The sequence below is a fragment of the Physeter macrocephalus genome, chromosome 7 (genome assembly GCF_002837175.3).
Source record: "Physeter macrocephalus isolate SW-GA chromosome 7, ASM283717v5, whole genome shotgun sequence".
NCBI lineage: Eukaryota > Metazoa > Chordata > Mammalia > Artiodactyla > Physeteridae > Physeter > Physeter macrocephalus.
In genome coordinates this window covers 67532634-67546832 of record NC_041220.1, presented here as the reverse complement: position 1 = coordinate 67546832, position 14199 = coordinate 67532634, and the positions used below count along the sequence as shown (strand labels likewise).

At 45.4% G+C, this 14199-nt stretch overlaps 1 protein-coding gene across 6 annotated transcripts in view; it reads right to left on the bottom strand.

Annotated features, from left to right (window-relative positions):
- The window catches only part of SEPTIN11 (septin 11), a 94896-nt gene that overhangs the window by 17301 nt on the left and 63396 nt on the right, over nt 1-14199 (bottom strand). For all 6 annotated transcript variants that reach the window (XM_028491946.2, XM_024115350.3, XM_024115352.3 and 3 more), the window contains exons 4-7: nt 11763-11949; nt 8148-8309; nt 3358-3454; nt 1958-2126 (exon numbers count right to left, since the gene is read on the bottom strand). In XM_028491946.2, the coding sequence (XP_028347747.1) occupies nt 1958-2126; nt 3358-3454; nt 8148-8309; nt 11763-11949 (615 nt within the window). The remainder of the gene's footprint in view (nt 1-1957; nt 2127-3357; nt 3455-8147; nt 8310-11762; nt 11950-14199) is intronic.

The following is a 14199-nucleotide window of genomic DNA, read 5'->3' as shown; positions in this document are numbered from 1 at the left end:
CCAGAGCTGGAAAAAACACAGCTGTGCTGAATGGTTCTTAAATTTGGGGAGGTAAATTACCTCTGACAGACTTAGGAAACAGTCACATGCATTCTAACTTCTGCAGGCAGCTCAGGGCTCCAAGAGATGATCCAGGCCAGGGGCTGGCAAATTACAGCCGGAGGGCAAAATCTGGCCCTGCCTGTTTTTTGTAAATACGTTTTTATGGGAACACAGCCACTCCTGTTCTTCTACGTTAGGGCCTCTGGCTGCTTTCACACTACAAGGGTGGGGTTGAATCACTGGGACAGAGACTACATGGTCCACAGAGCCTAGAGCATTTCCTCTGTGGCACATTCCGGAACAAGTCCTCCTACTAGATCTGACTGTCCCCTGATCTAGCCCAGTTCCTCATTTTACAGATGAAGAACCTGAGGCCCAGACAGGTTAAGGAGTTGGGTAGTAGCAGGGTCAAGACTTGAACCCACACTGCTGCCCCTTCACGGCCGCCCGGGTTTGAATGAGGGCGGAGGGCACATGGGTTCCATTTTTACTGTGGTTCCTTTTGTTTCATCTCTACGCATGGGTGAAGAAAAAAAAAAAAAAAAAAAAAAACCTCTATGAAAAACTAAAGATAGTCTCTGCCACACAAAACCCATTTTCCTCAGGCTTAATAACCAGAGAGTAGGCTTGATTGTGTAGGGGCTATGTTTTGGTCAATGCATTTCAAGGTTCAATCCCCTAAACTTGTGTACACAAAAGGGCATCCTCTACCCTGCCTCAGAAAGCACATTTCATGTGAATGAAGAGGGCCAATTTTACAAGCCCCTAGAGCGGGACTAAATGATGCATACTTAGCTAGAAGCTAACTTTTTGGTTAGAAGCCCTCTGTCTGGGGTCTCCATTTGTTCTCACCAAATACATTCCACAGGAGCACTCCACTGGGAGACCAGTCCAGACTTCACCAAACTAAAGAGAGTCCAAGAAAATAACCTCCCTGCCACTGCAATGGCAGCTCAGATCCAGCGGAGGGAGTCCACGGGCACTGCACACAGGCTGCCGCAGGCACCGCGGCCAGCCGGCTCCTAGACATTTGAGTGGGAGCCCAGGCCAACCACAAAAAGAGGAGGAAAACAGTCTTCTCCAAGGAACCGTGGCCCCCGGATCAGTACAGGCGCCAAGCACAGACACACCTCACATTACCTCAACTCAGATCCCCGTGAAGAAACTGTACGGGTTCAGTAGGCACAGAGCAATCCTCTCTTGTACCAGGTGGCGGCAAACCTTCCTCTGACCGTTCACCAAGCCTGGAGTGGCCCCGGCACTCTGCCCCCGCCGACCCTTCCCCGCCACTGGGCTCTAACAGGGCCTGGCCTTTGCGGGGCCACTAATTCTACATTAACTTCGATATTCTCCCCTTCACGTTTTGCCTCTTCCTCTCCATCCATCAGCGGTGTGGGAAAATACATAGCACATGTTCTGTAAGTTATTTCCTTTACGACTCATTCGTGTTGTTAGAATTGTACTGGTTCACTGGAACCCAGTTAAGAGCACGTCAAAAAGTAGGAGACACGGTAAGTTAAACCTATTTGGCAAAAATGAACGGGACAAACTGTAGTGAGCATCCACACCTTTGTAAATGCCTGGACCAGGTTCTGTGCCTCTGTGAGTATAACAGTTAAGAACAGAGGTTCAAAACTCACACCTGTCACTTCCTATTTAGGCAGGCTGTTTACACCTGCAGTGCCTTCGTTTCCTCATCTGTAAAATGAGGATGCAATAATGACATCAGCTACATCAGGTACTCTAGACGATACAAATAAAGGGGTTATCACAATGCCTGGCAATCCGTGCTATTAACCTGCCCCCGCCAGGTCCCTCCACCACCCATACCTCAACCCAACAAGCATTTCTGTGATGCGCCAGCATGCCACTCACACCGCTGCCTGGGGGGCCTGACTGCCAGGTGCCCACATACCTGAAGGGCTTGCTGTCAGGGTCGGTGTCCTTGAACCCCATCTCTTCGAGCTTACAGCGCCGATACAGCTCATAATGGCGGGTGTGAGTCTGTTCTCGCAAATCTTCCATGTTCACACGGATCAGCATCTCCCGAAGTTTCACAAAATCACAGTGGTTTTCATTCTCGACTGCAGGAGATGGGGAAGAGAGCAGGCAGGGCTCTCAGCAGCGATGTCACTAAAATCTGAAGTGATTTTTCTAAGACGTAGTTACCATCGCCCCTGAAATCTCTGAGGTCTCAAGGTCACCCGAAGATCCTTCACTGGCTCCTCCTTACACCCCTACAAAGACAGGACTTCTGACAGCAGGGACCATGACTGCTGATGATGAGGGTGACTGCTGAGGGCAGGGCACCGTGGGAGGAGCTTTGCCAATACTGTCCTGACTCTTGGTAGCAGTTCTGCCTAGCAGGATTCCCGGACGCAGAGCGTGGCTTTGGTGAGGAGGCTGACCTCCCAGACAGAGGCAGCAGAGTCTATACTCAGACCCTGTCACCTCTGGCTCCAAAGCCAGGCCGATTTCTACCCTCCCGTGCTGTCGGGACCTGTACAAGGCAGTTTTTATGTATCATCTCCTTTAATTTTATCAACAACGCTATGAAGCAAGTTTTTCTATTGTAGAGAATTTGGGAAGATTGAGAAAAACCATAATTTTCCTACATATCTCAAAGGTACTGTGCTTTCTCATGTCTCACAGATTTATCGCCTTTACTCAGAAAAGAAGGAAACGGAGGACTGATATATCGTAAGCCAGTGAAGGAACTTTCTGCAGCCACCCTACTTAATCCATAGCATTGGACAGCCTCCTTCACAACATACAAGGGTTGGGAATAGAATCTGAGACCTTGCCCATCAAAGTGACAGAGGAAATGTCTTCAGGTTAGAGATTGTGCTCATGTCCCACAACAATTATAGGTCACTTGTTCTCAGCTATTTACTGAGAAGACAATTTCCAAAAAAACAAAAACAAAAAAAACCAAGAAGACAAGTTTTCCAGAGATAATGGAGAAACAAGTATCCTCTGGTTCGCAAGAAGCTTTTTGCAGCCTTCTTATTCTTTGCTGATGAAGGACTCATTCAAACTCCCAGGGAAGATCTCTCTTCCAGCAGGAATTTATACGAAATTCCCCCACACAACCCAGCATTCTTGGAGGGCCGCCTCATCGGCACTAGGGCTCTGCAGCCACTTCTCTCCATTGCTTCCCAGCCTCCCTGCTTCTTTCTGGCCTCCACGACTGCCAGGTGTAAAACCCTGCTGCCCCCTTCCACCCGCCCACGTCAAGCACCTGCCCAAACCCAGCGGGGACAGCCACCCCGGGGGTGACACGTGAGGAACCCCTTCCCCGCGATGCGCACGTACCCTGCACCACGCCCCAGGGGTACTGCCTGGCCTTCGCCATCTTGTTACCAATCTTCACCTCTTCGGTGCTGCCGACCACTGCAAAAGGGAGGTGGACCTGCCAGCAACACAAGGACAGAGAGCCGTTAGCCTCCCCGTGCGGCAAAGACATGCTCTCCTCCGCTTCCACACGCCCCCTCCTCCCACAGGCCTCTGCTCGGGGCAAGAGAAAAGGGCGAGGGAGGGCAGGAGAGCGAGGGGCTCAACAGTTCCGCGGGGTTGGGCTTCGTGTATCCAACCAGATACCAAGGATCTGACGTGAGCTGGACCCGGGGGAAACTAGGAGTCTTTGCGATTATATGGTAAGCGTGGGATGTCCACTGCCCGAGACTAGCCACACTGGTCTATGTGGTTCTTGAGCACTTGAAGTGAGGCTTGTGAAATGAAGAAAATTTTAATTTTATTTACTTTTAGTTGATTTACATTTAAAGGGAAGCAGTGTGAAATATTTTTCCATTAATTATCACTTCATTGTTTTGGTAGGACTGCATTTCACTTTGCTTCAAACTCAGACCTTCTTAAAGAAAAAGAAAAAAAGAACCAGAGTTTTGGTAACGTAGATGCAAACATGAAGGAAAATTACCTTTTGGGTACTTACTTCATATTGAAAAACTTTTAAATATGTTAGCAGTAAGTTGGGTATGCGTCCAAGTTGGGATGTATGTAATTATAAACTATACATTGGGGGAATTCCCTGGCAGTCCAGTGGTTAGAACTTGACACTTTCACTGCCAGCGGCTGGATTAAGTCCCTGGTTGGGGAACTAAGATCCCACAAGTCACGTGGTACGACAAAAAAAAGAATACATACACACACAAACACACACACACACACACACACACACACACACACACAGAGGACTTCAAAGCCCTGCTATGGAAACATCTCATTAATAATTTGTATATTGGTTACATGTTGAAATGATATTTTTGAGATACTGGGTTAAATAAGTTCTTAAAATTAATTTTATGTTTCTTTTTACTTTTTAAAAATGTGGCTACTGGAAAATTTAAATTACTTGTGTGGCTCATATTTCTACTGAACAGCACTGCTTTAGACAGTTGATCATTGCACAAAATTCAAGTCAAATATACTTTAGCTCAAATTATTGGCTCAAGCCTCGCACCCCGACTTACCTTGAGCAGAGATACTATTCAAGACAACTGGCTGTGCCACGTTGGTTTATTTGGTAACTATGGCTACATTCCGGGGAGCAAACAGTAATTCTATCTTTCTCCTATTAGCACGTGAGAATAACATCTGAAATGGCTGCTCTGAGAATTATTATTTAGGGCTCCCTCATCCAGTGCTCTTTCACTACAGATACACTGAGACAGACAAGAGTGTTTTAAAGCCAGATCCTCTCCCAGAACTTGGCAAAATCCTCAGCCCAGGCCGCCCAACTGGTATTTGGTCTGCTGCTCCAGATATTTATATTTTCTAGCTCATCTCACACTCTGTAGGAAGGAAAGAAAGCACACTCTCTTTTTCAGCATCTGGAACTGAAATGGGGTTCCCTGGAGCTGAGGGGTCACAGGACCCTTCCAGCCCACGTTCTGCTGTGACGACCCAGGGAACTGCTCCCTCCACTCGACCTGAGTGACGAAAGCAACCGCCAATGAAATCTGCTTTCCACATATCATATGGGATTTCATCACCAGGAACTGCCTGTAAGGAAGAGCCTATAAGAAAATTCCTTGACAAAGAGCAAAATGAATTTTGGAATATCAGTTCTGTGCATCTGATAAAGAGAGAAAAAGAGCAAAGATTCATGGGTATTTTCTTTCCAAGAAATTTAAGACAAATTTAGTTTCATGGCCATGCAAAATTATTTAAAAGGACAGGAAGGGATATACAGAGAAAAACTGGATGATATTCATTCATGTTACTTCCTGAACCCCACTGATCCCAAATTGCAGTCCTACAGCGGAATAAACACGTGCCGTCCCAGCCAGAGCTTTTAATGATGCTGTAACCAAGTACGCTCCTAACGGCTTGGGTGGCCGTTAGGATAAAGGGTGAGAGGTCGCCTAGAGCCAAGCCACCTGGGTTCACGTCCTGCTCCACTACAGACAGCTATGCACTCTTAGGTGCTGGGCTGCCATTTCCTCACATGGTAGGCAGGAATAATATTAGCTCCTCCCATGGGACTGTTGTGAACATTAAATGTGGAGCCTGGAGCAGTGCCCAATGCATAGTAATAAGTGCTCCATAAATGTCAAAATGTCAGGCACTACTATTATCACCAAGTTCTCAGTACCCAGAACCAGAGAATTTTAGGGGTGGAATCTGTGTAGGAATTCCCTCCATGGTATCTCTTCTGAGTGAGTTGAAACAGAATCTGTTGTCCACCAACTACTTGTGATGGAGGCACCAAGGGTTAAACGTGCACTTCACTGGGCCCAAAGCACACACTGCTCTTTTGCCCTCTGGTTTTGGTTCTGCCTTTTGAGTAAGTGTAGTCGCTCTCCCCTATGATTACCTTCCTTTAGCACACGCCCTCATGGCCATTTCCCAGGAAGAACCTGCTCTCCAGTTCCTTCCAAGGATTCCAGACCCTTTACTATCCTGGACACAGGAGCACGACAGCCAGAGGGGGTCACATGACTCAGTGTGACCAGACTAGGACAGAGCGGAGCTGGTCTATCTCTGTATTAATGAGATCCCTAAATTTTATTTATTTTATTTTTAAAATTCTTTTTTTTTTAAATTTATTTTTGGCTGCTTTGGGCCTTCGTTGCTGTGCACGGGCTTTCTATAGTTGCAGTGAGAACGGGCTACTTTTTGTTGCAGCGCGTGGGCTTGCGGTAGCTTCCCTTAATGCGGAGCACGGGCTCTAGGCACGCGGGCTTCAGTAGTTGTGGCTCGCGGGCTCAGTAGTCATGGCACGCGGGCTCTAGAGCACAGACTCGGCAGTTGTGGGTGCAGCGGCCTAGTTACTCCGCGGCATGTGGGATCTTCCCGGACCAGGGCTCGAACCCATGTCCCCTGCATCGGCAGGCATGATTCTTAACCACTGGGCTACCAGGGACGCCCCCTAAAATTTTAAATTCAACGATTTCCCAGAGAAGGGGAAAGTTACATTCCCTTCCAAAGTCCTAATCATGTTGGGAGTGATTTATGGGAAAAGTTCCTCCTTAAATGATAAGAGCCATATCTAGAAAAGTCCGTATGCTGAATGGAAGAAGAAGCAGTTTTGTGGAATTAGTCTGATCTCCTAATTACGATGGCAAACAGCAAACAGCAACAAGACTGGGACCAGGTGGGCTGGGTCAAAATTCCAGTGCTGCTCTTAACTGGCAGGCTTTGACCAAGTCATTTAATTCTCTAGATAAGCTTCAGTATGACTTTCTTTATATAAAATGTCCAGAATAGGCAAACCTACAGAGACAAGGAGGCAGAGTAGTGGTTGCCAATGTCTGGATGGTTAGAGGGCTGACATCTAAAAGGTATACGGTTTCCTTCTGGGGTGATGAAAATGTTCTAAAATTGATTGCGGCAATGGCTGCACAATTCTGTGAATAAAAACCACTGAATTGTATCCTTTAAATGGGTGTCATACAGTATATCAATTATATCTCAGTAAAGCTGTTAATTAAAAAAGCACCTTTAATAATGACTTGATTAGACACTCGTCATGATCAGATCTGAGGAAAGTAGAACATACCTCAACGGACCACAAATTTAAAAATCTAGGGCTTCCCTGGTGGCGCAGTGGTTGAGAGTCCGCCTGCCGAGGCAGGGGACACGGGTTCGTGCCCCGGTCCGGGAGGATCCCACGTGCCGCGGAGCGGCTGGGCCCGTGAGCCATGGCCGCTGAGCCTGCGCGTCCAGAGCCTGTGCTCCGCGACGGGAGAGGCCACAACAGTGAGAGGCCCGCGTACCGCAAAACAACAACAACAACAAAAAAACCTAGACTGACTTCCACTGCCACCAGCACACTTCTGAATCAATTTCGAGCACGTATTCAGGGAAGGCCAAGCTATTTAACAGCTTCTAATTACATTCCATTGAGGCTAACCTGCAGTTTTAAGAATTCCAAAATCCCTCAGTGGGCATCAACTATGTGTGAAGAATGCTGCTTCTCCTACAGAAGTCGGGCATTCCCAACTGAAGAAAGATGGGTACAGTTACGTGACACAGAGGTGAGCCACAGCTACGAGACACACAGGAGCAGTGGGAAAGACTTGGGTATCGACTAGCAGGACGGAGTGTCATCAGGAGAGATTATATCACAGGCACACTTAGATTGCTGAAGCTTTCATCATTTATCTCCTGACCATTCCTCCCCGTGATGTGAAAATTGTACCCTCCGCTGCCAGTTTACCTCATGATTGAGGAAACGGTGGGGGATGCAGAAAGGAAAAAAAAGGCAGGAACCAATCACAGAAGCAAAAGAGAGGCAGGTGGACATATTTCTGCTGACACTGGCAGAAGCAAGGGGAGAGCTAGTTCCTCTAAGCTGCTTTGTGTGAAATGGTGCTGGGCTGGCATTCCCTTCCCACAAGAGTTGCTGTGGAAATCATAACTGTTAGAGCAGGAGGGAGATTTGAGATCTTGTCTAACTCTCCCATTTGACAGATGGACAAACTGAGGAGTAGGGTGATTAAATGAGTTGAAACAGTAGCAGAGCTGGACCCCACTGGGTATGTTAGATGCTAGTCCAATGTTCTAGCCCACTGCACAATGCTGCTACTAAGAAAAGCTTTCAGGAAAATCACTGGTTGGTCCTTTCTTACTTGAGGACTTACACTCATCGTTGCATTAATTTCTGCCACCGTTTCTTCGTCTGTGGGGAACTGATATATCTGGACTCCATTGCTGACTAGTTCACTCATGATCTTACTCTTGAATTTGTGCAATTCGTTCTTGGCAATGGTGTCAGCTTTTGCAATTATTGGAATGATGTTCACCTATAAACCAAACACATCCATTTTTATACGATTCCAACGTAAGAAAAATAGACAAATGAATAAAATACAGAAAACAAAGAAGCAGAAATTGTAAGACTTCACTTAGAAATAGACATGATATTAAATATTGGGCTTTTTACCTAGATGCAAAATTAAGAAGATATGGAATAGTCTTTTAGTTCCATCTCTGAACAGTTTTACTCGCTCCCATCTGGCACTGAAAGAAAGCATCCTCGTAATTTCCTCTTCTATGCCACCTCATTCTTCTTTACGGTGTAAAAGGAAGTGTTACTCTATGACAAAGAGCGGTAACAAAGAAGCCTATTCTTTGAGTAACCACTCCTTTTTGACTCCTCCCAGCTACTTCAGGAGTTTGATTTCTGCATGTTTCTATCAGTCTAATACCAAGATTTTCATTAGTTAGAATAGTGGAATACGCAGCTCTATGCAGGATAGCATCCTTTCTTTCTTCTGATGACTTGAGAACTGCTGGAAGCAGAGAACCTAAGTATTAACCAAAACAAAATTGATTTCACCTACTTCAAAATTTTTCAAAATCACACCAACTAATTCTCTTGAAAATCAGCTTCTATCACATTACTTCTTTGTGCCAGAATGAGACCTAGTGCCAAAAGACAAGGCTCACTTTCAGGGCATCAGATACAAAGACCAGGTGAGAACTCTGAAGTCTGACAACAATGGCAGAAAGCCCAGAATGAGGGCCAAGGACCCTCAAGCGCAAGCCCCAAAGCCCAAGGTGGGACACTCTGCTCCCAACTGACCCCAGCACTGTCCACGGGACACAATCTTTAAAATTGATTTTTTACAATTAACTTTCTTCCACTCCCTGATTGGTACAGAGGTTTCAACAAGTTGCTACTGACATCTGATACCGGGGACCGTGCTCTTCACCCAGCTCAGGTGAAAAGGGAACAGGCTCAGTGAGAAAGCAATCAGTCCCAGCCAGAGAAGAGGGAGTCTCTAGGGGGGTTTTCCGGGTCACATGTGCATTCCTTTGCTTCTCCTTTTATCCCAAGAGCCAAATCAAAAATCCCTGATAAACCAGAGTGAGATGACCCGTTGAAGGGAAAATCTGTTCTGCCCTATTCCTCAACCCAATCCTAACCTTATCATGGATGGGCTTCCTGCAGCAAGTTGCCTCAGTGAGACACACATCATTGAGGGTGGGAGAATGCCTGGATCAGGACGTGGGGAACAAACCCCTCCCTATGGTTTGTACTGGCTAACTTTTGTGCACACTTAGTATTGGGTTAATATCAACATGGACAAAATGGCAGAGGCTCATATTTTCTTGGCCAATTTGATTAGCGTAGATAGAAGAACCAAGCAAATTTAGATTTAAAATCTCTTCTTCCTCAGTGGCAGGTGCTTGGAAATCTTGTCTGAAATTGTCATATGTTTGCCTTAACTCTTCACTTTACTTGTATCAACAAACCTTTGACAACACCGTTTTCAGATACTCCCTAGCACTCCAGCTCTACAATAATAATAGTTCTTTGAAAGCAGTTTAACCAGCTTTGTAGTGATTGTTTTGTTTTGTTTTGATTAGCTGTTTGTTTTGCCTTATTTTCTTTCCCTTTTTAAATTGAAGCATAATCCTGTTGTTGGATATCACCCTGGGGTGGTCTGCAAGCTCAGCCTCAGTGAGGAAGCCACCTCCCTCTGTCTGCTTTCCAGCCCTGCCCTCAAGGAAGCAGACCTCCCTGCCGAGTGAGCCACCATCGAGGGTTCACTGAAGCTGAATCAAATGTGATGAGGAAGGGTTTCCATTTATTCTCCCAAGAGTGCTCTAGCTGCAGGACTCCTTTCTGGCTGGCAGAATATGTTTCTGTAAAGCAGTGCGTCTTCGCAGGCTGGGGGCCCCGGGTGCCTGGCTTGGTGTCAGCCCGCAGGCCCTTTTTGGGCTGGTACAGGCAGAGGCCTTGGGGACAGGCTGATCTTCTCAGCATTCTCTCACTATTATGTCCCTCCGGAGCAAAAAAAAGCATCTTTTAAACAGTGTTGTTTGGACAGAAAATAACACCCAACAAAGCCCTCTAAAGGTAAGACTTTGTATTGAACTCAAAAGGAGGTTAGAATCTAAGAGGAAATCCTATAGCTCAATTTTGTGGGCGTCCTTGTTGCCACTTGCTGCTTCTTTATTTCAGAATGTATTGTCTTCCATTTATTTCAAAATGGAAAATCAAATTAATCATAAAGTAGATCATCAAATGTTGTCAAACTCACCAGTCCCTTCCTCCAAATGTTGTGAAGGAGAAAGGTTATAAATGTGCAAAGATTAGGGGTCAGACTTGATCTGAGACTCTACTTCTTTTGAACACATGGTACAGCTCAGTTTCAAAATCTAAGAAGTTGGACCATCCTTATCACATAGATTAAAAAAAAAATAAACACTTTTCTTTTGCATGTTAAACTTCAAATTAAAGCCAAGCCTGTAAAAACCTTTCAGAGAGATTTAAAAGAAAGTTTTTAAGAAAATAAACAAAGCATGAAATTACAGTTCAATCTCCCTAAATTTAACCCTTCCTACGACCCTTTAGGTGTCTCCACTGTATAATTCCCCAACCCTCAACAGAGCATACACTAGTGCTAATTTAAGAACTAAAAATACTTTGTAATAAGCTACATGGTTTTGTTTGTTTTGTTTTGTTTTGTCCTAATATCCAGAGAGGTTTTGAACCATTTTTTTCAAAACCCTATGGTTCGGGCTTCCCTGGTGCCGCAGTGGTTGGGAGTCCACCTGCCGATGCAGGGGACACGGGTTCGTGTCCCGGTCCGGGAAGATCCCGCATGCCGTGGAGCGGCTGGGCCCGTGAGCCATGGCCGCTGAGCCTGTGCGTCCGGAGCCTGTGCTCCGCAACGGGAGAGGCCGTGACAGTGAGAGGCCGCGCGTACCATACCGCAAAAAACAAAACAAACAAAAAAAAAACACCAAACAAACAAAAAACCCTATGGCTCCGTAAACCAGAAAAAAAAATACAGGGTTAGGAAGTAGGGAGGGATAAACAGGTGGAGCACAGAAGCCTTTTAGGGCAGTGAAATTACTCTGTATGATACTCTAGTGATGAATACATGTCATTATAAATGTGTCTAAGCCCACAGAATGTACAACGCCAAGAGTGCACCCTCATGTAAACTATGGACCTGGGGTGACAGTGATGTGTCACTGTAGGTTCTCCAGTTGTAACAAATGCACCATCTGATGGGAATGTTGGCAGTGGGGTGGGAGTGGGGCTATGCATGTCACGGGACAGCGAGTATGTGGAAAACCTCTGCACCTTCCTCTTAATTTTGCTGTGAACCTAAAACTGCTCTAGAACATGGTCTTTAAAAGAAAACACCAAATTACACCGAAAGCAGAGGTAAATTGGGGCCCCCAGATAAAAGTGATCTTACAGGAGAGTGGACAGTACCCAGAGCAGCAGTGAGTACCTTACTGTCCAGCTTCTTCATGGTGACCAGGTCCAGGGACTTCAGCGAATGTCCAGTGGGGGCAATGAAGTAGAGGCATGCGTGGATCCTGGTGTCGTGGTAGTTGAAGAGAGAACGTTTGATCTTCAATTCCTCTTGCAAGTAGGCCTCAAACTGGGCATCGATATATTCCACGATCGGCTTATAGCTAGGATGCAGAAGAAGGTTTTTTAAAACACATTTTCAAATCAGCATGTTGCTAGTCTCAAACCTCTTTGTACAATCCTCCAGGAAAGTCTTCAGTGGTTCCTTCTTCCCTAAGAGCTAAGGCCCAAGTTCCTTACCTTGGCAGCCCAGGCCTTTAGCCATCTGGCCCCTGAACATCACCCCAGGCCCTCTCTCCAACTCCCTCCCGGGCTCACCCTTTCTGTCCCACATGTCAAGCTCTCGCCTGCCTCTGTGCCTTTCCTCATAATAGCCATCCCTTCCCCCCACACCTCAACCTGGAATGGTCTTCTTCCTATTATTCCCCTGGCTAACATTCAGCCTTTAAAACAGCAACTGGAAATATGTGAGACATACTGTCACTTCCGCCATGGCACCCATGAAGGTATTGCTAAGACACTGTCGCATTCTTTCCTGCTGGGCCAAAACTGAGCCTCAAAATCTGTCCCAATAAAGTGATTCTGACAGCCTCTCCCAGCTGATTGGCATCGGTGCACACGATGAAACGGCTCTGCAGTTTCAGGATGCGGCACCTCCTCCTGCTGGCAGCCCCTCCCTGCTCCTGTGCCCCCATCCCCTGGGGACGAGGGCTTCTCCGTACTCTCATAAAGCCCTGTGCATGCCACAACCTCATCTATAAACTGAACTGCCTGGTCTATTATGATCAAGATTCTTCCCAACTCTCAAATTTTATGATTTGAAGGTAAACTTTGTAACCCTCTCTTCTCACCAAATCATAATTCAAATCTATTTTGAATAATTACACATAACTCTATTAACTGACCAAAAACACAATCACTAATAGCATATTGGGAAGACATATTCAATAAACCATATGTCCTCCAGGGATTAAACAGTACATTAGGTCACTGTGGAAAAGCCATGAACTCTTCCAGGTCTCCAAGGGGACTGCTCAGAAGTAAGTGTCAGCAGCAATGACATGGGCTGATTAGGAATAAAATGGGTTAATTCTTCCCCAAACTTACTACCTTGCTGAGGAATAGTTTAGGCATTAAGAAAAATAAAAACCTCTCAACAGTCAACTCTCGGATCCATAAATTAAACTGAAATCCCTGAAAGAGAACTATAAATCTTTTATAATGAGGATGACAGCAGATGCCCTAAAAGAAAAAACAAACAAAATAAAATAAAACAAGCAAACAAAAATGTATGACCAAAACTGAAAACAGAAAAAAGCTTTCTTAAATTTTCCCTTGGTGATTTATCATAATCCATTGCTTCAATTTGAGCAGACGAAATCTCTAGAGGTTTAAAGAAAAAGTAGAATGTGCCTAAATAAAATTCTAAACTTGACAGTAGAAATCCCAATGAATTCCAACAGAAAGGATGAGCAAGTAATAAGATTCTCCTCCAATTTCCAATTTTAAAATATAGGCAGGAATTATATAACAATAGCAATAGCCATTATTATGATAGGATAGTTACATAAAATGGGGGTTAGAAACATGGACTCAAGCCAGACCACCTAAGACCAAACTCCAAATCCATAATTTACTAGCTGTGTGGCTTTGGGCAAGTTACTAAACCTCTCTGTGTTTCAATTTCCTCATAGGTAATATCAAGGACAAAGATATTACCTATATCAGACAGCTAATGTGACAAATTAAGTGAGCTAATATATGTAAAGAATTAGCCCATAAAACTGTGAGATATAACTATTTCACAGTAATATAATAAACAACAAATGAGAGAAAGGCCTGACTTTTCAAAAAGACGGAAAAAAAAAAAAAGGAACTTTACACTGACCCACTTTCCGTGGTAACTGTTCTGCTACTGACTCATGCCCTGTAGGGCAGTGGACCAGGCCACTCCAGTGAGGCCCACCCATGCCCTGTCAGTCCAGGGCCTGATCTTTCAGTCTCCTGACACTGAGGCATGTGACTGGGGGAATCAAGGTCCTCCTACACCCTCTTAGCCCCAAGGAGAGGAAAGCAGCTCCCAGCAGGTGCTCCTTCCTGCCTCCCCAGTTTCTGATTTGCAGCTTCTTAGCACCTCCCCACAAGAGTGGCCCAAGTATGCTGCTTCTTTCTATTCATTTCCTTTCTGCATTTGTTTTTTTTAACATCTTTACTGGAGTATAATTGCTTTACGATGGTGTGTTAGTTTCTGCTGTATAACAAAGTGAATCAGCTATACATATACATATATCCCCATATCCCCTCCCTCTTGCGTCTCCCTCCCACCCTCCCTATCCCACCCCTCTAGGTGGTCA